The sequence below is a fragment of the Perca fluviatilis genome, chromosome 18 (assembly GCF_010015445.1).
Source record: "Perca fluviatilis chromosome 18, GENO_Pfluv_1.0, whole genome shotgun sequence".
In the NCBI taxonomy this organism is placed as follows: Eukaryota; Metazoa; Chordata; class Actinopteri; order Perciformes; family Percidae; genus Perca; species Perca fluviatilis.
Window position 1 is genome coordinate 23,209,003 of NC_053129.1, and position 25,447 is coordinate 23,234,449.

A 25,447-nucleotide genomic window follows, 5' to 3' on the forward strand; every position below is an offset into this window, starting at 1 on the left:
CTCACAATGGCCTGGAGATGAAAGATGTCACTGGAGGACTCTGTTAGCGGTCTTTCTCTCTCTACACTGTGTGTCCACTAGCCTCTTTGTGCTGTTTTCACTGAGCATTAATAAGTTCAGTCAATACTTTGAGGGTCTTTTCATAACCCCCGCAAATACCAGACATTTGATATTATACACACAGAGAAGAGAGTCAGTATGTGCATTACCTCAAAGCAGCTATTGTAAATATTTGTGCGTTGTTGCATGGCCTTTATGTGCCGTTTTCTGCTTACTAATCAAGCTTACAATACAGAATATTGTTTCCCTCCATTATGGGACACAGCTGACGTCTGTTTAAATTCTGTACCACGCACAAGTCATGCTATTTGTAATGGTTTTGAAATCCTACATTAATCACTGGGGTGGATCCCCGTAAGTGGACATGACATTCTCTGCTCATAAAGTAGGTTTCAGTTAGATGGACCACCTCTTTTTGTATGCGCAGGCCACTCCGATCAATCATTAACCAGAGAACCTAAAGACATGCCTTTTTTTTCTGTGAATAGGAGTGAATGACTGAAGTAGCTGCCTTATTTTAGCCCTCCTCTCTTCAGTCTAGCCATCCAGAATAACATCCATGGTGCCTCTTTTTAGCTTGATGACTTTTAATTGGAGTAAGCGTTTGATGTGGCACTTCTCAACATTCGTATGTTCATTTAACTCAAAAGTTAAAACTATCACTGAATATTTGTACCAAAAACACCTCCCGATTTTGCAGCAGATATCCCTTCAATCAGCCCTTCTGGATTTTAGTAAGCAGATGTACAGTAAACACAGAGCCCCATGTGTTTACTCTGCAAATACACCCCCTTACCACACACACACACACACACACACACACACACACACACACACACACACACACACACACACACACACAGACACACAGACACACACACACACACACACACACACACACACACACACACACACACCAAAGCAGTGTTCTGCAGTCTGGCATGCTTTACCACGTGTAGGCCCTTATGAGAACCTCTCTGTTGCTCTGGGTCAGCTTTTGATCTCACGTTTTCCCATGTTTTTCCACAGGTCAATGTTCGCGTCACCACCATGGACGCTGAGCTGGAGTTTGCCATCCAGCCCAGCACCACTGGCAAGCAGCTGTTTGACCAGGTATCGTGCATATCAGTTCTGTATTGACCTTTAGCATCAACGTTGACCTGTAAATATTTATTTATATCACTTTAAAAAGGTGTTGGAAACAAAAACAATGTGCAAACAAATGATTAAGAAGTCATTTTTATAGAATAAAGTATTCTTTTTAGAATCAGCCAATCACGGTCTAGTGGTATTTATAAAAGAAGATATACATATGCAAAAAAGGAAAATAAGGAGAAACATCTGTCCGGAGTTAAATATATTTGCCTACCAGCATCTCACATGCTCACTAATGAACATGTCTCGTTTCTGTGATCTGTAATCTCTTCTGTAATCAGTTTCTTTAAAATGTGGTTGTACGGGAGTTACGTGCAGGACTCCAGGTGGTTTCTTTTCCCTGCCAAGAAATAGTTCGGCACATACAGTAACTCTCTATAAAACAGCAAATTGTCATTTTGACAATGTTTTTTTTGTACAAATAATACAATAAATGAGATGTATCGTGTTAATCAGTGAGCTTTACATGTGCTGGTCAGTGGTTTTAGTTACCTTTGGCCAGAGACAGGCTAGCTGGTTTACTCCTTTCCAGTCTTTATGCTAAGCTAGGATAACAAATTGCTGGCTCCAGCTTAATACTTCATGCATAGACACCAGAGTGGTATCTATCTTCTCAGCAAGAAATCAAAAATGCTGGATGTATTTTTATCTCTTAAAAGTGTTTTACAAATTAAATTAAATTGATTGTGTTCACATCTGTGTTTTCAAGTCCAGCTATACTCTGCTGTTGCATATTTCTACTACCGTTGCTTCTATAAGTCTTTTCCAAACTGCTACAACCTTCATAATCGTATTAACTGGATTGATGTTAGGACGTTAGGTGTTAGGAAAGGAGAAAGTGTCTGCCCTCATTATAATCCCTCCAAAGCTCTTTCCATTCATTACATCAAGGTCAGAAAAGGTATCTCCTACAGACGAGGGTACAGGAGCTTTTAGCTTCAAGCGTCCTTATCGGTCTCTGTCTTCCCACTGAGGTTCAGGGATTCTTATGAATGGTTTCCTGTGATGAAAAAATGCAGCTTAACATCAGTGAACAAAGATAGCTTGAAACATTTATTAAACTAATTATTAATGGCATTAATGGGAACATAAAAACGAATCCCTATGTGTCTGGCACCCTTTTAGGATATGTCACTCACATTATTTTATTATATCTTATATATATTTTTATATATATTTTATATATATATATATATATATATATATATATATATATATATATATATATATATATATATATATATATATAATAATATATAATATTTATTTAAAAAAAGAATGGTTTTATAGTAAAATAATAATTTTGTAAAACACTCGTTTTTTTTTTTTTTTTTTATAAATTAATGCCAGTATCATTTGACCTCAAATTGATTATTAGTTTGTCCAATACAAGTGGTAGTGTGTGGCATGGTGTTTTGTTCGTGACCCTTGTGTTACCCTCCTGTTACTGGTCACTTGCATTTCCTTTTGTTGTAAACCTTTGTTGTAAATGTCAGTACCTAAAATCCAAATGTAGATGATATGTCATTAGTGCGAGCTCCTCCGAGGCTGTATGACACCACCAGGGGAGGAAAGGCATTGTTTTAGCCACTTCCTGTATAACTTGTTTTTCAATAGCAAGTGTAGCGACTGTGTGTATTTCTGGCTGCATGTCAAGGGATTCAACCTTCATGTCGAGAACATTTTATTGAAAAAAACCAAATGAATACAACCATGTCACGCATAATATCCATACACATCAACTATAATAGGTTACACTTTACTTGAAGATATCTACATAAGAGTGACATGACACTGTCATGAATGTGTCATAAACATTATAAACAGTCATAAACGTTTATAACATTTGGTTTTTGTCATGACAAGTTATGGTTAGGGTTAGGGTTCAGTCTCAGTTCAGTGTCATGTGTCTTATGTAGATACCTTCAAGTAAAGTGTTACCCTATAATATCAACGTTTTTATTCCAGACTCAAGGTCCATTCAAGACAAAGACGTGACATACAACATACCTTAAAAACAAATAAAAACATATAATAATATAATATTCAGATGTTTGGTGTGATATTGATATCATTGCTTATGTTTAGATGTCTTTTGACCAAGTCAGCACTTATGACACAGTGGGGCTTCTGCTCTAAAGCTCTCAGTGTGGTTTTGTTATAGGAAGGAATAGCTGAGATATTTGCCTTTGACATCTCCCTATTTATAGGTGTTGGGGAATTCCCCTTCCCACTTGTTAGAATGGCGCTCAGTGGGGTGTGCCACAGATAATCACTCACTCCCTGTGATAGTGTCAGAGTTCAGTGCTCTATTTTAGTGCAAAGCTACAATTTACTATATGAGCATGGGAGACTGTCCATGAAGCTTCACACCTTGTCTTAAGTCTGAGCAGCCGTTCCCAGTGTCTACTGTTTAATTTGGCTGACATTTAGTGGCCGTTTCCCTAAAGTCTGTCAGCAGCCTGATTTTTAGTTTCAAATGGATGTTTTGGCACTAATCAGCTGCAAAGGCACAAGGACACTCACACAGTGTTTAACAGGTTCTGTGGAAATGCTGAGTGACAGCAGTGAGCTCATTTCCAGAGCGAGTGTAAGGCCTGGTGTGGCCCATGTGGTCTGCGCTGATCATAACCTTAGTCCCTGTCATGCTGCTCTTAAAGACAAACTTCTGCCACTCCCCTCCACACCCTTGCACAGTTCCACTTCCATGTGACTGTTCACTGCTGCTTGTTTCATTTTGACTTGAGCCTCAATTAGAAAAATCACAGCAGTCACGGTTTACAGTAGATGTACTAGTTAGTCTGTCTGTTTGCTGTGTTCAGACCCAATCTTAAGATGCTTTCTTCTGTGATAATGCAGTGTCAAAAGGCTTTCAGTTTCAGTTTCGGAACGCAGAAGGAGGGTTGATGTTAGACAGATGAAAACATAGGAGCATTTTAAAAAGTTGAACGATGTCTTAAACTGAATCCAAGTCTGAATAATCTGGCTGACAGGTGCCACTGCCAGGAGCAAAATATGAAACTAGTTCACTTATGCACCCAACCCACATATCAAAGCCGCATTCAAAAATTGCCGCAAAGCTGTTCCAAGTCAAAAGAGGGAACAGTTCTGTGCTGTAGTATTGCAGCAGAACTATTCTTAGATATTCAACTCTTTGCAACATTTCCTTTACTGTTCAGTCACAATTAATGTGTGGTCTGACAGCAATAGACCCATTTCCTCTAGGGCCAGTACCCACTGCCCCGTCACCACCACGAAACACACTCGTTCATCTTTGTGTTGATCCCTGTTTGGGGCCAGACTGGATGAACCCCTCCCTTCTCATTCTCAGTTGCTGGAGAACTCCACGGTGTTCAGCCCAGAGGATGTAGTGAGCAAAACTGTTGCAGCCCAGTGGCATTCCTCTCTCTCACCACAGGGCCCAAGCTCCCATAAACCAGGCAGAGAAACTTTCACTCTCAGATTGCTGTGAGACGAGACTGCAGATTCAAGTCATGCTTACCATTTCTATGTGGCACTGCAACTTTTGTTCCTTCAAACTAAAATGAGTCTGAAGTGGGTGGTGACACTGTTCTTAAGAATTTGTTAAAAGGTTTAGGTATTTTGACCTGACTGCCAATGTTTCACTGAGTTCCTGGTTTTTTAATCATTGCCAGTTTACTTGTGCTTCTGCTTAAGAGCTTGCAAAAGGAGTATGACCCTTAGATTTTATACATATCTATAGATTTATTTTTTCCAAGGCTGGATACAATCGCAAAGACAATTTGCAAGCAACTGCCCATAGTTTTGCCTTAGAAGGTATTAAAAAGTCTTGCATTTGATTTATAAAGTCTTAAATATTTTTTTCTTTCGCTTGCTGTAGACAGTAATGTTAGTCATGAAAAAATGTTTGTATGTGGTTAGTGGCTGTCAGGAGACGTTCTAGACCAATGAACTAAAAGTAGGATTGTTGAATTGTGCGTGCAGGAGGCCGTTTAATCCTTTTTCAGCCACCACCATTAAACACTGTCTCTACTGCTAGCTACAGTCAACTTTAATTAACTTAAATTAATTATTATGATCATATTTCAATTAGTTAATGCATTCATCCATTCCTGCTGTTTGTCCGGTTCAACTTGAAATGTAAAGTATATGTAATTATTTTTATCATTAAGAGTTTATGTACTGAAAACATGTGATATACTAATAAATAATAGGCTTTATCGTCCCTACTGATTTACCATCATACTTCCATACCGTATCACTGTGAAACAGATATTAAATTGCATTCTGCGTGGTGTTAAAATGGGGAACAAAAGTCTTAAATTTAACTTTGTAAACCCTGTAGAAACCCTAGGTTTTGCAGTGGAGTGTTCTGTTTTCATGACTCTGACTTCGAACGAATATATCTGAGTTGTTAGGAGCGTACATTGGAGCGACCTAACAACCCAATAAAGTTGAGGCAGCCTGCCAAAGCAACCTGCTGCGATGTCAGTTTACTGAATCTGAATCCCCAGATTCAGATTTAATCCCCCTCTAATGAACTGTATTATTTTCAGTATCCGCTGCCAGCAGGTGCTCATAACATGTACGACATGTTATTAAAGTTATATAATAATAAAACATAATATTAATAATATTATATAATAAGTATATATAATAATACAATAATATAGTTTATCTATTTATCAAGTAAAGTACAACATTTTTAAAGATAAAAATGATTACCTCCTTGTTAATGCAAAGGTTGTACCAAGCCTCTCTACAGTAGCTCATCCCCTGAGAAAATCATTTAGGTTCAGTTAGATAGCCCACTCAGTTTCTCTTCCTCTCACTGTAGACCCTGAAGCAAAACCAGCATGAAAGGGCTGATTGTTTTCTGAGGCCTTATGCGTTTCATTGCAGGTGAGATGCAGCCTCTCTCATTTCAGGCCCCCTTGTAGTGCTTGTTGTTGTTGTTGTTGTTGTTGTTGTTGTTGTTGCTACACTAAATGCAATCTGAAAAAGCTCCCTGAATCAAAGCCATCCATTTTTACTCCCACAGGTTCAGCCTGCCCTGTATTTTGTGTTGTCCATTAAAAGGGGGGAACTTGGCCGAAGTGCCAATGTGTTGATTCAAACTTCACACAGGCAACTTAACACCTCACTTGGTGACTGGGTGGGGAATTTGGCAGTGATGCATTGAAAAAGGGCCCGGCACAGACATTGCCCCACTTAACAGCATACACACAAAATATGAATACCTACACAGTGCTGTTGGAAAATGTCTCTGCCTCTCTGAAGGCCATAAAGTCTCTGGTCATTGAGGTTTTTCCTCGAAGCACAGTGGAAAATGGTAACTCCTCCTGCAGCACAAGTGATTATTCCAGATCTATAACTGTTTTTCACTTTATGCGTCAGCTGCACAGTTAGAAATGGGTGGAAAAAAAATCTTCAAGTTGCTGATCTAAAAAACTCTCTTTTAAGCATTTCCAGTGCGATTGAAATTAAAACCGGCTCATAATCTGCTTTTAGATGTTAATAATGAGGAGTTTTAGCCGTTGAAGTTTTGCCAATAAGTAACAGCAGACTCCCCCCGTCTCGCTCCAGCCTTCTCAGCTTGTTCTTTGAGTCAGAGACAGGATGCTGGTAATGCAGTTACACAGTATCACTTCTCCTCACTGGTCACACAATAGGACCACTTTGTAAGAGACCAGCCCTCGTCGTGCTCTTGTGTGCTGTGGCATATTGCAACAGACAGAGATGTGAACTAAGTTTTACTTCAAGTAGAGAAAACACTCTTAATTTAGCAAAGTGTAAAAACTTACCATTACTAGGTATTACCCAAAATGAAACACACTGATATTGCTTTAATATGTAATTATGTTGGCTGACTTCACTTGGCTCACTAGATTAGTCGAATGTAGCTTTTGATCTTCAATCAAAGCCTCCGGTCTCACATACTGTAGCTTTCCAGACTCATTATTGGTATAGGTGCCAGTTAGAGGTGAATTGTGTAATCAAAATGGCGATTGACAGAAAATTAATCTGCAACTGGTTTTGATGATTGTCTATGTAAGTTCCAGCTTTTTCTTTTCTTCATCTTACACGATAGAAACCGAATAGCATCGAATTCTGGGCTTTTGGTCAAACAAGCAATTATGACACAAAACATTTCTCACCCTTTTTTCTGACATTTTATAGACCAAACGTTTAATAGATGAATCAAGAAAATAATCGACCGATTATTGATTGATAATGAAATAATTTGTTAGTTGCAGCCTTAGTGCCAATTTGAAGACTACTTTAAAAAAGATCAGTACTACAAGGTTTGCCAGTTTGCTTCAGACAATAAACATTCAGTGTTTTTGAGTGTACTTTTACTTGCCCTGACAGTAGTTGACTGTTTGTATCACTACCGTAGCCAAGACCATACTCAGGCCTGGGAATGTGTAATACTATGAGGGTGGTTCACCAGATTAACCTACCTAAGTATGTCACCTTAAGGTTAGATTCTTGAGGCCTCGCCAGTGTCTGTAAAGCCTTCAAAGTCCTTTTCGCAACTCCTTGTTCTGCTGGAAGAAAACCATCAGTGATTCATTCACGTTTATTGGCAAAAGGACCTCATTTATTATTGAGGTGTGATCTCTTTGTGTTGGCGACTACGGTTACATCATGATCTCATAGTTCGTTTTCCTGGACAAGCCGGTTGTGAATTCTTAGAGTAGAGTAAGACAGTATTAAGTCTGGTCAAATTAGGTGAAATACCTGCATCTCCTTTCTTAGTTGATATTGTATCACGTTAACATGTGTCTGCCATGACAAATTAGAACTGTTTTCCCATTACAAGGTTCCTGCCTATAATCTATGAAGATGTTCCTGGAAAATAATATTATCTGGAGTATGTTGATTTATTTTTGTATCTTGGTGATGTGGAAAACTGACGCTAAGGCTTTTTTCCAGTGTGTATTTTCGAGCTGACACTATAGGTCGATTGACCGAAAAAGAATTAGCAACTATTTTGATAATAGAGCAGAGTTGTTCCAATACCAAAAAGCCTCCGATACCTTTTCAGTTATGAAACTCTAGATGTATGACTGTATTAGTTTATGTTTCACAAAAGGTTTAACTGGAGCCAGACCACACAACAATGACAGCAATCATATCCCATCCATACAGGGTTAGAAGTAAACAATTGTTAAAAAAATAATAGTAAAGCACTGGTATGGGATCTGCACTCAGTATCGGTTGATACTGAAGTTCAGGTATCGGGAATAAAAAAATGGTATCGGAACTAGGGCTGCACGATTATGGCCAAAATGATAATCACGATTATTTTGATCAATATTGAGATCACGATTAATTATCACGATTATTTGTTGATTTTAGCCAAAACAAATTTTATTGTCACATAATTATATAATTATAACTGCTTTTACATCCATATTGTGCTACATTCCTACTAATACATCCATATTGTGCTACATTCCTCCTTTATTGAAGGATACTGTGAAGGAGTATGCCATTTCAGCTGTTGTGCGACCGCTTTCCACACATGCATGTTTGCCGTGAAAGATACAGGCAACGCAATTTTCTGTTCACGTTAACGGCGCATGTGGTGCCTGGTATCTACCGGACGAAATGGCTACGCGGATTTCTGTGGCTCATTACACTGCCACTTACATGTCTGCGTTGCGCTCTGATGCTCCGAAACCCACGTTAGAGGCAACATAAACATCACTGAATGTCACGCTAGTAAACACTAATAACACGTTACACAGCAGCTAACGTTAGCCTACCGTTAGCCACAGTAGTAACTGGATTAAACACGGCTAAAATGCTGACTGCTAAACAGTGTAGTGCGTCTGTATTTCACTGTAGGTTTCCAACAGCGGGACGTCCAACAGTCTGCTGCTAAAGCTATGAGCTAAAAGACACAAACTAGCACTGGTCACTGCTGTTGTCTGAAAAACAACACAGCCGGGACAAAACGTTGCGTTTACTGGTAAACTGGTAAACATTGTGACCGGCTTATGATGAACGACTGCTACCTGTTGTGGAATTTTCCTCACGTTACTCTGTCCTCTGTGACTGTCTACATATAGAAACTAAGCTGCGCGGTGCAGGCAGGGAACAGCTCTGATTGGCTCATGGAGACATGTGATCAGACAGTGGTTTATGGAGCGCTAGATTGGCTTTGCAAAAACTGTTCTATGAAGGGAATGATGCATTTTAAATATCGCTCGATCACGCAAATTTGATTGTGGGAAGCCAAAATCGTGATCGTGATTAAAATTCGATTAATTGTGCAGCCCTAATCGGAACATTTCTATAATCGTGTAATCATGTCATTTATCAAGCAGAAATTGTGAAAAAGAATTTCAGTTTCTCAGGTTGCAGCTTCTCAAATGTGAGGATTTGCTGATACTCTTTGTCATATATCAAACTGATAACCTTTAGGGTTTTGGACTTTTGTTGAGATAAAACAAGACGTTTAAAGCTTTTTTACATGTCTTAGAGCAAACGACTAATGGATTGCTTATTGCTTTTCTCTGTGCAGGTGGTGAAAACCATTGGCTTACGTGAGGTATGGTACTTCGGACTTCAGTATATGGATGGCAAAGGTTACTACACTTGGCTAAAACTGGACAAAAAGGTAAGATCCATCTTGAAAAAATTTTGTTTGATTTTGTCTCATAATAATCCTCCTATATTTTAAATGCTCAAATTATTAAGATTAATAGATCTTTGGGATTGGAGGAAAAGTGTTTCCAGTGTGTATCAGTACTTCATAATTTAGTCATGAATCATTATAATTGTAAATACTGTAAGTTATACTGTTAATTAGACAACACAGGGCTATTTATACTGTCATGCTTGTTCCATATCATGGTACCTGCTACCTGTGTCTCTTCCTTTTCCTGTGGAGTCAAATATATAAACAATAGAGAAAGGATGCATTCTTTCTCTGAGCTCCAGTGTTTGCTTTTTAGTCAATCAGTAGCCACCGTAATACAGTATGTATATATTCACATGCTGTTGTGTGGTTCCACTTTCGACATGGCAGCTCATTTTTGCCGGTTTCTGTCTGCCGGGTGGTCAGAGCACCACATGTAATCAGCTGGAGGTGGATTATTTGACAAGAGAATGAACTCTTTGTGAACCAGAACTGCTTTGGTTCTTCTCTGTTGTCCCTGAGTAAACACAGGTTACTGTACCTTTTACTAACTGTTACTCCTAAAGCTGCTCATAATCAAACTGGTGTAATATGTTATGCAAATCAGCGAGAGGAATGAAGTCATGCTTACAAATAAATAGAATTCCAGATGTTTAAGATTGTTTTGGTATTATAGTTTCTAAATGATCTACCAACCCCAGCAGCCTTTTAGACCAGTTCTGCATTAATCATTTCTTGAAAAAGTACTTTTACACATCAAGGTCCGTTTATAGGTCTTAGAAACTACTACTACTATGTGAAACAAATTGTATAAAACCTTTTGTGGCTCCAGAGAGAGCTGTACGAAATCAGATAAACTAAAATAATTACTAAAGTAATGTCCCTCAAGTCAGCGTCTGTTGGGTCTGAAGACTGTAAGTTTGAAGAAGACGTTTAGAGTCAGTGGAGAAAGTGAGCTCAATAGACCAGCCTGGACCTCATCTTTGCTCGATGCCATAGATATATATCTGTGGCTAGATGCTAGCAGCTTGAGGCTACATTTGTAGCTATCACACCTGAGTCTCTGACAAAACTGTCTGAAGTCAAGTTGCATCGTGGATAATGTAGGCACCAGGTTTTGAAAAAGAAGACACATGTAATGATAAAAAAAGACGAGATCTCTGGGTTTTGCTACATCAATTTTGATCCTTTATTTTTTTTTACTTTCCATCGTGAGTTTGACATTGTGAAAGGAGTGCCATGCTAAATCGGTGGAGTACCCTCTCAAATATACATTAGACTCTACTGGCTCTTGTGCTTAATAGTGCAGCATCAACTACATAATGTAAAAAATATAGTGAATAGATTAAGAAACAAATGTAGGAAACCATGCTAATGTGTCTAGAGAAACTGCGAAAGCAAATTTGCATTTTGCATTTGCAAGGGTCACTGAGAGAGAAAGGGATATGCTTGCCTCAGTCAGCAGCAGTAAACTGTACACTGTGTGCTGACGCTGCGCTGCAGCTCATCAGCACAATGCTTCGCTCAAACTGGAATATTCGCAGCCCCATTCTCTCCATCAAAACCATTTGGTTCCTGTTTTGAAATTAGAGGAAGAGGCACATTGTGTAAACACGTACTGTAGTTGAGAGTTATTAAAGTGTATTTCCACTAAATAAGGATGTTAGATCCCATGTTGGTAAGGGCAGTGCACCCATATAACTGTGGAACTGTAAGCCATTTCCTAATGTATCAAATATTGACACGGAGTATTTATTTGTGTTGCTGAATTTGATTCTTTTGTAGCAAATAAGTTTACAGGTTTGAAAGAGTTTTATAAGAGTAAAATGAAAAGCCATCATAAACCATCATGATTCCCAGATGATCATATCCTGGCTCTCAAATTGATCCTCTCAAATCCTGGCTCTCTTGATAGATACCGTACAACTGATAATACTCAATTTAGTACAGCTTTTCCAGATGGTTGAAATTCTACAAAAAGTGCGAAAATACACTTTTGTTTTCTTGCCAAGCGTGAGATGACAAGATGACTCTGTCAAGTCTGTTTGGTAAATAAAATGCTGGACCCAGCAGCTGGTTAGCTTAGCATAAAGAGTTGATACAGGGGGAAACAGCTAGCCTGGCTGCTGCCAAGCAACCAGCAGAACCTCCAGGAAAGTCACTGCTAAAGACCAACAAATAGTCCAGCAAAAAAAACTCTGTGCTTTTTGTATTTCTTTGATACTGTATGTTCCTTTAACAACAGTATGTCGTGTAATTTGTCTACAGGTGTCGTCCCAGGACGTGAAGAAGGAAAACCCGCTGCAGTTCAGGTTTCGGGCCAAGTTCTTCCCGGAGGATGTGTCTGAGGAGCTGATCCAGGACATCACCCAGAAGCTTTTCTTTCTGCAGGTGAAGGAGGGCATCCTGAGCGACGAGGTTTACTGTCCACCAGAGACGGCCGTGCTGCTTGCCTCCTACTCTGTTCAGGCCAAGTTTGGAGACTACAACAAAGAAGTCCACCAGCCTGGATACCTGCTGTCTGAACGCCTACTGCCAAACAGGTGAGATGTGCCAGCGAATCAAGCTCTGTTGTATTAATACCTAGATCAAAAGGCAAGATGTTACGAAGTAATACCTGACACAAGAGGAAGATCAAAGCTTTAATACATCATTAGTCAAGACACAGACCACAAAGCAGAGTCAAGTGCACTGTGAACAGTGGGCCAAGACAGTGGCTGCATTCTTGTGGTATTTTCATGGTTGAAGCAGGTAATGATTTTGGTGGGTGACTGGTGACAAGCATGTAAAATCGTAGGGGCTCCTGTCATTGTCTCTAGAAGTTAGGAACATGCAAGGATTTTGATGTGTGAAAAACAGGAGCTCAAATATGCTGTCAAGTACATAATGATGTCTCTTTTTAATTCCTCTGTCTGGACATATTGACAGCCTGGAGGTCATTGTGTTTTTGGAGGTCATGTGAATTTGTGTCTTTCCTATGTATCCTGAGGTTGTTGCAATGCCATTGCCGTTGACCAGCCTGGATACCTGCTGGGGGGCAGTAGAAGATATCAATGAAACAACTGCAATGTTTAGCTGCAAGCTTGAGTCCAAGGCAGATAAAAGTGGATTATTTTTCAAGGCTTATATGAGTGTCTGATGGTGCACAGAATGCACCAATCTTGACTTGAAGTAGCAGTGCACTGCTGGAATGCCAGCAGCACACACCCTATTATGCCTTTCCTCTCAATCTGGCGCACAGCAAGTCACAGTGAGAGCAAAGTCAGCAGTACCAACCTATTGCAGACAAGTAAAAACACACACAAAGTCGGATTTGCGCAATGCAAAGCTTGCATGACAACGGAACCCACAATGTTATTTATCAAATCAAATATCAGATTGTCTTGCCTGTTAGTGGTCTCTGTGTAGAGATGTAGCTGATCTTTTTTTTATATATATATATTTTATTTAATGTAGCTGATCTTTGTTGCTTTCTTTTCTCTTTCTGTAGAGTCATGGAGCAACACAAGTTATCCAGAGAGCAGTGGGAGGAGAGGATTCAGGTGTGGCATGAGGAGCACCGTGGAATGTTAAAGTGAGTGTGTTTTCATTTAATCTCACTCATTGAGTTATTAAGAATACATTTAAATAATAACTTAATGTTGTCCTCTGTTCATTCTTGCAGGGAGGATGCTATGCTGGAGTACCTGAAGATTGCCCAGGACCTGGAAATGTACGGAGTCAACTACTTTGACATCAAGAACAAGAAGGGAACAGAGCTGTGGCTGGGAGTGGACGCCCTGGGACTCAACATTTATGAGAAGGATGACAAGTAAGCACTGTCTTTTTCTTCTGTCCAGCCTGCTGTTAGTGTCTGTTCTGTCTGTTTTTGCCTGCTGCTACACTAGCTGCAGCCCTGTGACAGAACTAAACTGGCAGGGCCAGGTCCATGTCTGTACTTAATCACTATTCCGGTTTCTCTGCAGACAGTATGGCAGGAATAATAATGAAGGCAAAATGAATACAGACTTTGGGATGAGTATCTCAAACTCAGCAGTTTGGTTTTATGTCTCTTTATTATATTAAATCAGCTTTTTTTTGGGAGTCACATTTGCAGATTTTTGCTGAAATTATCTATTTTTATCTTGAGGTTTTTGTACACAAATCACATGGTATTGTTTAGATCTTATGGCTTTGCGGCATATAATTGTGCGTGCATCATAGTCTCTATAGGATAAATATGATGTCTTTGTTCTCTACTTATGTAGAGGTACAATGACTACTCTACGGCCTGCTGAATTACAAATCAACCGACTGAAGCACACGGTACACATTTGTTTGGCATTTATACTAAAGATGATTTACATAAAATCCCTGCTATACATTTGCAGACCTTATTTGTTCATTTTTGCCTTGGGAGTCCAGTTTTATTTCCCCCTGACTTAGTGCTGGCTCTAACCTCAGACTTGTCCAGGTCCATGTCTGTAGTTATTCACTACACAGTTCTCCTTTTTACCCACAGACAGTATGATAGGAAAAAGTAAATTGCTCTTTTGTATTTGTTTGTTTCGATTATTCTTCGTTTGGCCTGGTTTTGGTTGTGATTGTCACTTTGTTTATGGGTCAGTTTGGGAGGTAATCACCCTCCTATTTGGTGAAATGACTTGTGAGATCTCCTGTAGCTGGTTCCTTGTCTGTGGGGTTACTGGAGTGAAGTGTGTTAAACAAGCACTTCATCCATGGTGCCTTTCAGCCACTGACCCTGTGCTGGAAGTCTTTCCAGTCGCACTCTGCTCTGACTAAGTTTTGTTCTTCACTTCCAAATTGTAGCTCTTCCCATATTGAACTGGTTGCACTATGCGAGAGCTTTAATGCCAGCGTCTATTGAAATCACTGTGGTCTACTTTGTCTGAATAGAGAAAGTTGGGGACGGGGTAATGACAGAGTTTAGCACATCAGGCCTTTAATTACTATACCGGTTAAGTCTTTGTCTTATGTCAGCTCAAGGAGTCTAAATGATTCAATTACTGTAACTGCAATTGTGTTAAAGTCCATTCAGTCGCTCATTTAGCCTTATTGTTTCTTAACTGTGGTACAAAACCTCCAACCAGAGCGAGAAGCACATTGTTTAAGAAAATGCCGGGTCCTTGTGTCCTTGTGAGTCTCTTTATGTGAGCCCTGGGATCAGCAAAGAAATGCCTCTCCTCCACGGTGCCCTCTGCTGTTACCATGGCTACGCCGACTGGTTTTTCAAGCTGTGCGGCACTTAAGAATGTGAGGCCAACCTAGAACACTGTCTCTCCAATGAGGGCATTTGGCCCACAATGCAGCAGTGCAGCTAAGGCTTCGCTGAGGCACAGTCTGGGGCTGGTTTAACTCCTTAGGCTCTCCTTTTCTGCTAACCAGAGCACTGCTCATTTTATAGGACTGGGTTTCAGAAGTTCTCTTGATCCAAGGATTCGTCTTAGCAACGATCTTTTCAAGCACCCAGTAAAACCAGTCAGAAATCCGATTCACTTATTCTCAAACATGTTCTATTTGTGTTTCTTTGACACACTGGCAACTATCGGCATCTGCAACTATTTTGATTATCAATTAATTGTCATTTCTTTCTAGCAAAAATGGCAAACATAAATAGGTTTCAGCTTCACAAATGTGAGGTTTGGCAGCTTTTATTTGTCTCGTGTGATTGTTAGCTGACTAGATTTGGATTTTTGTCACACTTTGGGTTTCAGGACATTGTTTCAGACATTTTCCACTATTCTTATTTCATAGTCCAACCAATTAATGGATTAATTGAGAAAATGATCATTATATTAATCGATTTTGGAAATAATTGTTAGTTTTACTTTTTGTAATTATAATTCAAAAAGTTCAATCTACCCAGACTTAAACAGTACGTGAACCAGAAAAATACATTTTTATTACTTGTGTTTTTTGAAATAGGTGTTCCACAAGCCATTGGTGTCTAATACTAATATTCCCAACAGGTTTATTCTCAGACATTACACATTATACATTCCACAGAAGGTCAGAGACTAACCAATGAAATCCAGCTACATTTTCACCAACCACTAAATCATTGCAAGCTGGCAGCAAGATTTTATAAACCGCATTACCACAACAATATTTTCTACAAACATGAATCCATTGATAAAGCATGACTTCATAAACCGCGAGACTCTGACAGAAATATTCAATCACTGAGATAACTTCTAAATTGTTTCCTCAATTCCACAGGCATGTGTCAGGGTCAGTAATTGAGTGAAATTCCAGTTTAGGCAGTACAGTTTCACAGTAGAGTTTCGCTGCGAGGTGGATGGCTGCCTTTCTAGATTACAACACTATCAGCTTGTCAATGTTTACAGTTCTACTTTGTATTGTGCTGAATGAGATTGGCATCCGTTCAGTTTGTCTGGCACAATTGAATGGCGAGCCACACCCCAGATTCATACCTCCTACTCTAACAGTGGATACAGAAATCCAGCCTTTATTCCAACACAACAGTATGTAGCAGTGGATTGATCGAAATTAATGACTTGTCTGAAATCGTTTTGTGTTTGAATATGTCTACATAACACAAACTATTAAACACTATAAACTATATACTTAATTTGCTGTCATATATGACAAAGAAAAGCCGCATATCCTCTAATTTGAGAAGCTGAAACCAGATATTTAGCATTTTTGGCTTTAAAAATAACAACAGTCCAGAGAGAGAGAGAGCCAAATCATGAATCGGTTTCTTTACATCAGAAATGTATGCGAGTATGATATAGTCTAACATTTGCAGTATTTCTCAGGCAAAAAAATATATTCTTACATTTGTCTATAATGACACCCAAGCTTTTTGTCTTTTAAGTCCATATATAATTTTGTCCTGTTTTAGGATCAGCACCAATAACTATAATTTCAGTTTTGTCCTCATTTAATTTCAAATAGTCATTGCACATGCAAACTCTAACATTTTTAGGGCACTGTTAAACTGTTGGAGTCAACGGGTACTAGCAATATGTACAGTTGTGAGTGGTCCACATAGCGATGAACATTTACATGGTGCCATTGCAAATTATGTCAGGGTTACCGGTATTTTCCACCAGGCGCGTCTGCACTGCTTTCCGGAGGCGCCCCGGGCCCCGCAAGCAATTGCGTCCTTTCAAGTCAATGCTAGATACTAGTTTATTAAACATGTGATTGTTGGGTTCTGCAGGGTTTGGGGCAAGAGTTTTGAGTCCCAATGATTGTATATAAATGTCACTATGTTTGGAAATAAATAAAGACATGTGATTGTTCTGTAAAGTACTTGAAGAAACAATCAAATCTGCAAGTCAGGCAGCAAGACTCTCCGCTTCTGAGACCCTCCCGGTGTGGTATAGCGCGTGGCGGAACAAAACCGGAATGCAGCCAGAACCCAGCACAGTGGAAAATGGCTGTTTATAATCTGTATTCTTAAATTATATTTTTTTTGGTCAAATAGTTAAGTTGTGCCAGTTAACATTGTGGTCCACATACAGCAGTTTAGTATTACAGTATAACGTTTGTGTTCATATGGTCACTTCCTCAGATTGACCCCAAAGATTGGCTTTCCCTGGAGTGAAATCAGAAACATTTCCTTCAACGATAAGAAGTTCATCATCAAGCCCATCGACAAAAAATCTCCGGTGAGTAATACTTCAGCAGCATCAGCCAGCGTTTAGGTTTACTCACGCTGACGTTTCTAAACCCTGAAATACTTTACTTAAAAGTCTCTCTTTTCCAGTTTAAGAGTTCTTGTTTCTCTTTAGATAAAATTAAGCTTGCAAAGCCTATTATTAAGTTTCAGTGTGCATCTATACCTGGGCTCTCTGCTTCCGTTTTACCTGTGGCATCATGTTTCTCTGTAGTGAAGGGAAAAAGCATTAGAAATATCCTCAGTCTGATCTAGCATACAGAATAGCCAGGGCCACTTTCCAGGCAATGCTATTAGTGGTGGCCCCAAACTCTTAAGTGTTTACCTTACCTGTGTATTATTTGTGAATTTATTTGACCTTTCTCAATAAGTGGAGCAGTCGCTTTAGTACAGGCTGTCACGGTAATCTGTATTAAAAATGTCCCTGCACCCGCTCAGAGCCACTACTGGAGTCTTTGTCCTTTTATCAGCAAAGCACAATGAACAGGCAGCTAAACCTTGTATTCAGCCTGGTGATTGGTCACTTTTCCTCTCTTTCTTATTCCTCATGTCTGTTTCTTCTTTTCTAAATTTAAGGACTTTGTGTTTTATGCACCGAGGCTGCGCATTAACAAGCGCATCCTGCAGCTGTGCATGGGCAACCACGAGCTGTACATGCGTCGCCGCAAGCCAGACACGATCGAGGTGCAGCAGATGAAGGCCCAGGCACGAGAGGAGAAGCAACAGAAACAGATGGAGAGGTACACAGATTCCTGGAAACATGTATATGTTGTTGTTGTTGTTGTTGTTACCATGAGACGGTGCTCCAAAAAATAGATTAAGACCAGCAGAGCACTTATGAGTAGTATGACCTCGTTCTTTGCTGTCTGAACCAGCTTTACCAATGGCAGATACTATTCGCAGCCAATTCATGCAGTTCAACATGTAAAGTGAAACCTCCATTCATTGGGCAATAACACCGCATTCCTCTTTAAGTGTGGGAAATGTGCTTCCTGAATTGGCTGAACTGAAAGTGAATGGATGTTGACCCCTGTCTTAGCTACAGCTGTCGGACCACTGTCTGTCCTGTACAGCTGTTCAAACACGGTGATGTATCGCTGAGCAGACAACACAGTAAATACCAGTAGGAGAACCAGCAGACAGAGTTAGGGTTCACACACACACACACACACACACACACACACACACACACAAAACACACACACACACACACACACACACACACACACACACACACACACACACACACACACACACACACACACACACACACACACACACAGTAGTCACAGTGGTCTGTGACAGAGGCTCTGGGCTGGTGTCCAAACACAGTTACTAGATGGTTTGTGACAAGTCCCTTAAGATGGCTAAATTAAACATAATTAAACCCTGAGGGAGACATTAGGTTCTTGCTGCAGCAAAAGTTATAGAATAATTAATAATAAAGCTGGAGTACAAATAGCAGTGTGGCAGATCTGGTCCTCCAACAGAAATATTTGGCCCATGATGACAAAAGTTTTTCTTTTTTAATAGTTAAATTAAAACATTTACATTTTATAAATCTACTGTAGATACCAATGTAAATACAAGGCTGATTAACGCGCCGACATGAGGGGGCGTTCACATGAATTTTCCAAGTCAGGAACAAATTTTTCTCATTATTCCGACACCACATGAATGCAGCACAAATGCCCTATCTTACAAAGTAATTGAAAGTGAAAAATAATGTGTATCCATCCCCATGACTCTGATCCGCTCCAAAATGTAATGGGTTCTTCCTTGGCCCATGCTACACCCTTCCACCAAGTTTCATGAAAATCGGGCCAGTGTTTTTCCATATTCCTGCTGACAGACAGAGCTGAATACATTACCTTTTTTTTTTTTTAACACCAGTTTAGTGTACTGTATGAGACTATGACAGATGCATTAGGTGTTTTAAATTGTTTTGAACAGCAGTAATAGAGCATTGTGTGTGTGTGTGTGTGTGTGTGTGTGTGTGTGTGTGTGTGTGTACCGACTGTCGTTTGTCAGCTGTAACTACGCATCGACTATGTCAGCTCACGACGGCTGTGTCTTATCTGCAGGGCCCAGCTGGAGAACGAGAAGAAGAAGAGAGAGGCCATCGAGAAAGAGAAGGAGCAGATGGAACAGGAGAAGCAGGATCTGATGATGAGGCTCTACCAGTTTGAGGAGAAGACCAAGAAGGCAGAGAGAGGTGAGAGGGTCTCATTCATCACTTAACCCTGAGAATACAAAGTGTGTGAGTCAGTGTGTGCGTGTGTGAAAATAGTTAGAAAACGTGTGTACATGCGGATAGGTGAACAGGTTATGAAAGCAGGTTACTTGTTTGTTGCCGAAACAATGAGCATCTGTTATTTACTGTAGCAGAGATGTAATCTGTGTGTGTACAAAGCCTGATGGTTAGTAATCTTAATTTGTATTTTGATTATATTTTGTTCAGTGGCCAAACCAGAAAGAGCATTTGTGATTGTTTGACTATTTATTTTTACCTGTTTCTGCTTGTAGCAGTCTTATCAACAGGCAGTTAAGCAGAAACCAGCTGTGTTTCTTTAAAAATGTGACCTTAGGATTTTAAGGCATTTTATTGTTGACAAAATTACATAAGTAAGCTATCAGGCTAATAAGATCATTAAGTGACTCTGGGACTTCCTCTTTAGTAATGATTAACAAGTTTTTTGCTCACAATTTTGTTCCAGATGATTTGCATTGTTTTTAAATTCACTTTTCGTTTTTAAATGCTTTAAATTCCACCTTATTGGGAAAGAGGTTGCTTTCACAGTACTTATTTGATATTTCCATCAAATTAGACCATTGTCTCTATCTTCTGTCTCACTACAGTATCTCTATATGAACACTGGGAATACCCCTCAGTAGGCACAGGAAATGGGACGCATTTACTTTTTGCACATTGTCAATTTTTTGTATCTTCTGCCAATTATTGTTATGCCATTATTGATATACTAAAGAAAAATGATATGCCATCATGCTCAAAGATTATAATGATTATAGTGAATCAAATCACCAAATGTGTATTAATCAATGACTGAAAATAGTCGCCAACAAGTACACTGTTTACTCCTGGTTAGGAAATATCAAAAAAATCCACAATGCTCAGATGTTTTAGGAAATCACTTAGCCTATTTAAAAAAAATGTGTGTTCTGTTAAGACTTACGTCTACAGTAGGAACCACTGTGCTAGGAACTTTGTGTTGAAAGGTGTTGACAGGTTGTTGGGAGATGCATTGTTCTTGGTCTTTGTTAACAAAAGAAAAATATTGAATAATACCATCCTGTAAAATGGAAAGAGCAAAATCCCAGAGCTATGGCTGGGACATTAGTCTCTTTCCTTTGTCTCATATGTCTTACATTTCTTTATTGCAGATCTGCAGGAACAGCAGAAGAGAGCCATGATGCTGGAGCAGGAGCGGAGGAGGGCTGAGGAGGAGGCAGCTCGTCTTGAGGCTGAGCGCCAGGCTGCCTTACTGGCTAAAGAGGAGCTTGCCCGCCATGCTGAGGACCAGAAGAAGAGTCAGGAGCAGCTGGTCAGTATTTTAACGACACTGTGCAATTGTTTAGGGACTTTAAACCAGGTGTATGGCTATACGTATAGCTTATAGCACAACTGATATAGAAAAAGGCTGTCTGTTTGCTTCTTTTTTATATTGTAAGAAAAGACTTGCATGTTGTAAGAAAAGACTTGCATGTCCAACATCTCAAAAATCTCAAACCTTGGCACTTTGTATGCAAGAAAAAATAAATGAAAACCTTTTCTCACTACATTCAGCTAGCACTTTGTCCAGGTCTGTACCAGGAGCATTTCAGGGTGGTGCATTCAACAGTGCCTGGCTACTGTAGCTCCAGACAAAACCACTTCGTAGCATCCAGCTGAACCACACCCCGTTACATCAGACCACCCGCCCCCTCACCCTTAGCCGCTTGTCTGTGGACCACCCACAGGACTGTGTGCTGTTCCATGTTCCCCTTTAACAGCCTGGACAGTAAAGCTGTGGTTCCCTCTCCACATTCACAGTTTTATCACACAGACACCTGCTCAACACCCTTTATACTCAAACCCTATTAAGGTGCTTGTGCAATGGATTAAGTCACCCTGCAACTTCCACTGACAGTGAATAAGAACAGTGTGTGGGAGTTGTTATCAAGATGTTTTTAAATGTTTAAAAGCACGTAACTTATTAATAAAAGTACACGGTGTCTCTTCGTGTTTTCACTGAGGGACAAGTCTTCCAGCTAAACACCTGTAAAATAACAATAAGGAGTCTGTTCAGTGTCTTGACGCTGAAAGGTGTACCGTTTAATACTCAGCCTCCGGTTAGTTCAGTCTGGTGAAAGACAGGCTGTACCATTATTGTTGGGGTCAGAAGGCATGTACCACAACACCTGCAGAGTCTGTTGATGTTTCATCAGAAGGCTCTACTCAAACGTTTTATCCATCCATCCATCCATCCATCCATCCCCACAGTAGAGTTTAGATTCTCTGCCCGAGCCGGCCCGTTATTTTCCGCCACTATCCTCGGGCCGGGCCGGACCCTTGATCAAGCATTTGTGTTTTTTTTAATCATTACTTTAACCTAACTAGGCCAAAGTAACAAATGTGTCCAAAAAGTTACACAAGTTGGACTACAGTTACAAAATGCAACATGTGTCATGCGCGGAGTCTCCTCCTCTCGCACACATCACCCCGGGGCTGCGGGCTGTATTGTGGAGCTTAAGTGCAACATGGAGCTTGAGGATGTAAAGAAAAAAAGAAAAACGTCATTTTAAACAAGTCGTGGGCAGTGACAACACATGTGTCTGCTTTGTTGAGTGCATTAAGTGCGGCCGCTGTTCGCCTATGACAGCTGATAAAACGGGGACGTGGATGATGAACAGACACATGAAGCAGGCTCGCCATGGCAGAAAAGATGATATTCAGCCTTCAACGTCCTTTTTTGTTATTTCTCCAAGCATAGGCTACCCCTGAGGGCGAGGCAAGCGGGCAAGCCCTCACAGAGAAATACATTGAGTTTTTAACGTTTCTTCATTCAGATCCATTTGCGATCCGTTCCATTCTGAATAAACAAACAGCGCAGTTTACATGCTTCGCTCTTGTTGCATTATTCATTAAGATAATTTTAAACAGATGTTTGCAGTTCAAACAACTCTGAATTGTAGTTGAAAACGTCAGTTATAACGGCCCACGGACTAAAAAAGTGTCGGGTTGAAATCGGGCTCGGGCTCATAATTCCAGTTAATGTCGGGCCGGGCCGGGCTCAGACACAATGGGCTCGGACTGGGTCGGGCTTGATTTTTTGGCCCCGAACGAAGCTCTACCCCACAGTAGTGGATGGAAATGCACATTCATTTACGTTTGTAGCATTACATTACATGAACATCAGGACTCACTCTTTGTGCAGTTTGAGCATTTACAAAAATGATGCTCTATGTGATTTTGTTTTATCTGGCTATGTTTGGTTTGCTTTCTTTTCACTGAATTCAGGCCTCTCTTGCAACAGAGATCTTGATCTCAATGAGACTACCTGATTAAATAAAGGTTATATATCTTTATCCACCTACATGTATTAAATCTGGACCCTTAAATAAGTGTTTCTCCTGTTGTTTTGTATCAGGCTGCAGAGCTGGCAGAGCACACAGCCAAGATCAGCCTGCTGGAGGAAGCTAAGAAACGCAAGGAGGAGGAGGCCGACACATGGCAGCTCAGGGTGAGAGCTTTAACTGAGAGTGACCTACAGTGTACAGCATACTGAGGCTCATTCAGCTCTTTCTGTCAATTTACAGCATATAAGTACATGTTATACAGTGGCTACAATGACTGAATTAGATTTGTTTAGACTCTTTCACTGCTATTACACATTATCTAACATGCCAAAACTGTCCAATAAACAAGGTAGTTGTGAGTCCATTTTTGTTTTGTTTGTTTTTTTTGTTTATTTGAACATGTTAAAATATATATTTATATTTAAAAAAATAAAATAAAAAAATAACAGATAAATAAGAACATCTCAGCACAATCTTCCAAAATTATTGTAAGTGATTCAAATAATAGAGAGAAAATCCCGCACACTGACCATTACGCAAGCAATAATTTATTAGAAAAATACGTGCGTAATGGTTATTGCTTGCGTAATGCAATCCAATAATGGTCAGTGTGGGGGATTTTCTCTCTACTATTTTTGATCTGTTGCCTTTGATCATATCCTACGCACCTGCGCGACAAAAGAGGTGTGCAAAAAAGTTTTTTTCAAGTGATTCAAATAAGAAATTCCCAGTCCATTTGTTCTGGGTGCTTGTCATAAACCTACAAATCAAATACCGAAAAGAAAATGTGGGACAGGGTGGGAGTATGTGTTTTTACTTAAAATAATACTTGACTGATTGTTCTCTCCAGGCTCAGGAGGCCCAGGAGGATCTGATAAAGACCAAGGAGGAGCTGCACAATGTGATGACGGCGCCCCCGCCGCCTCCACCTCCTCCCATGTACATGGAGGAAAACAGCGACAGCGAGGAGAACGCCAGCGAAGAGAACAACAGCACGCACAGCGCCGACCTGCAGAGTGAAGGCATCAACGACCACCGCCACGAGGAGGATCGCCTGACTGAGGCTGAGAAGAATGAGCGCGTCCAGAAACAGCTGAAGGTGAGGAGACGATCTGACCCACAGAAAATTAAATTAACACCTCACACATTCAATCATCCCTTAAGATACCGATACATTATTTAATTTTTTTTGTGTGATATGACAGATAGCTCTCAGTACATACTGTAGAGTAATTCAAGTCCTTTTCACATATTACTGAGCCTTACTGTATGTGTTTATCTCCTCTGGTGTCACAAAGCAGCCAAAAAGAAATAACTGATTATGAGGAACTTTACAACACCAGACCAGGCGCTTTCACACCTGCCTTGTTTAGTTTGGTTGAATCGCACTAGAGTTCGTTTATCCCACTGGTGCGGTTCGTCAGGGTAGGTGAGAACGCGGCATTTGCACTCGGGTGCGAACCAAAAGCGGACCAGACAAGCGTACCGAGACCTGCTTGAAGAGGTGGTCTCTGTACGCTTTCAATCGAACTCTGGAACGGTTTGTTTGTGGTGAGAACGTGATCCGACCTCGAACTGCACCAACTATACATACTCCGCAAGCTAACGTCTCCTGTAGTCAGGTGTGTTTAGCAATCTGCGATGCACCAGAGCAGCAAACTGTAGCGCTTGCAGTGTTTCTATCACAGAAATAGACTGCGGTCAAGCTTGCCGTCTGTCACTCGCATCACCGTGGTCAAACCAGCTGCCGATAAAATTGGAGACACCGCACAGTAGAGCAAAGTCTCGGGAACCAGAGCAGACGTAGTAACGTCTCTCACGAAACAATGTCTGATCATTTTAACGAAATTAGCTGGTTTGACCATGGAGATGCATTAAATATGCACTAGTCCAGAACACAGGACCTTCTTCCTGTATTTACTTTCTTGCTCCCACCCCCAGACACATCCGACCAATAGAGGAGTAGACGTTCTTGCGTGATTTGTAATGGCGCATTTTGGTAAGATTTTTTTCCAGGTGTCAAACCAAACCAAACCAAACCAAGGGCAAATCGCTCCAAGTTTACAAACTCACCAACTGATTCGGACCAAAGCAAACGAACTACAGGTGTGAAAACGCCCTAATAGTGACCAATAAGTAGAAACAAGAAAAGAAACAGAGGATTTTGTAATACTACTCGAGGATAGTTGTGTGGTCCCTACGTATTGTTTCCTTTTTATAGGTGATCTGCTAAAATAGATGCAAGTTCAACACACCTCCTTTTTAACTTCCTTTCACTTACTGATGTATCAGGGATAATGCCCTGTTCAAGTGCTGACACGCTTACTAAATGATTTTGCATTAGATCAGAGATTGCTTTTATAGCAGTTCAC

The 25,447-nt window shown here is 40.2% G+C and overlaps 1 protein-coding gene across 1 annotated transcript in view; it reads left to right on the top strand.

The window, feature by feature from the left end:
• The window catches only part of ezrb (ezrin b), a 38,339-nt gene that overhangs the window by 10,169 nt on the left and 2,723 nt on the right, over positions 1-25,447 (top strand). Inside the window, exons 3-13 of the mRNA XM_039782344.1 lie at positions 1,090-1,173; positions 9,734-9,829; positions 12,119-12,393; positions 13,341-13,424; positions 13,515-13,661; positions 17,394-17,490; positions 18,075-18,238; positions 19,583-19,713; positions 20,901-21,061; positions 23,147-23,239; positions 23,926-24,174. Coding sequence (XP_039638278.1) covers positions 1,090-1,173; positions 9,734-9,829; positions 12,119-12,393; positions 13,341-13,424; positions 13,515-13,661; positions 17,394-17,490; positions 18,075-18,238; positions 19,583-19,713; positions 20,901-21,061; positions 23,147-23,239; positions 23,926-24,174 — 1,581 coding nt within the window. The remainder of the gene's footprint in view (positions 1-1,089; positions 1,174-9,733; positions 9,830-12,118; positions 12,394-13,340; positions 13,425-13,514; positions 13,662-17,393; positions 17,491-18,074; positions 18,239-19,582; positions 19,714-20,900; positions 21,062-23,146; positions 23,240-23,925; positions 24,175-25,447) is intronic.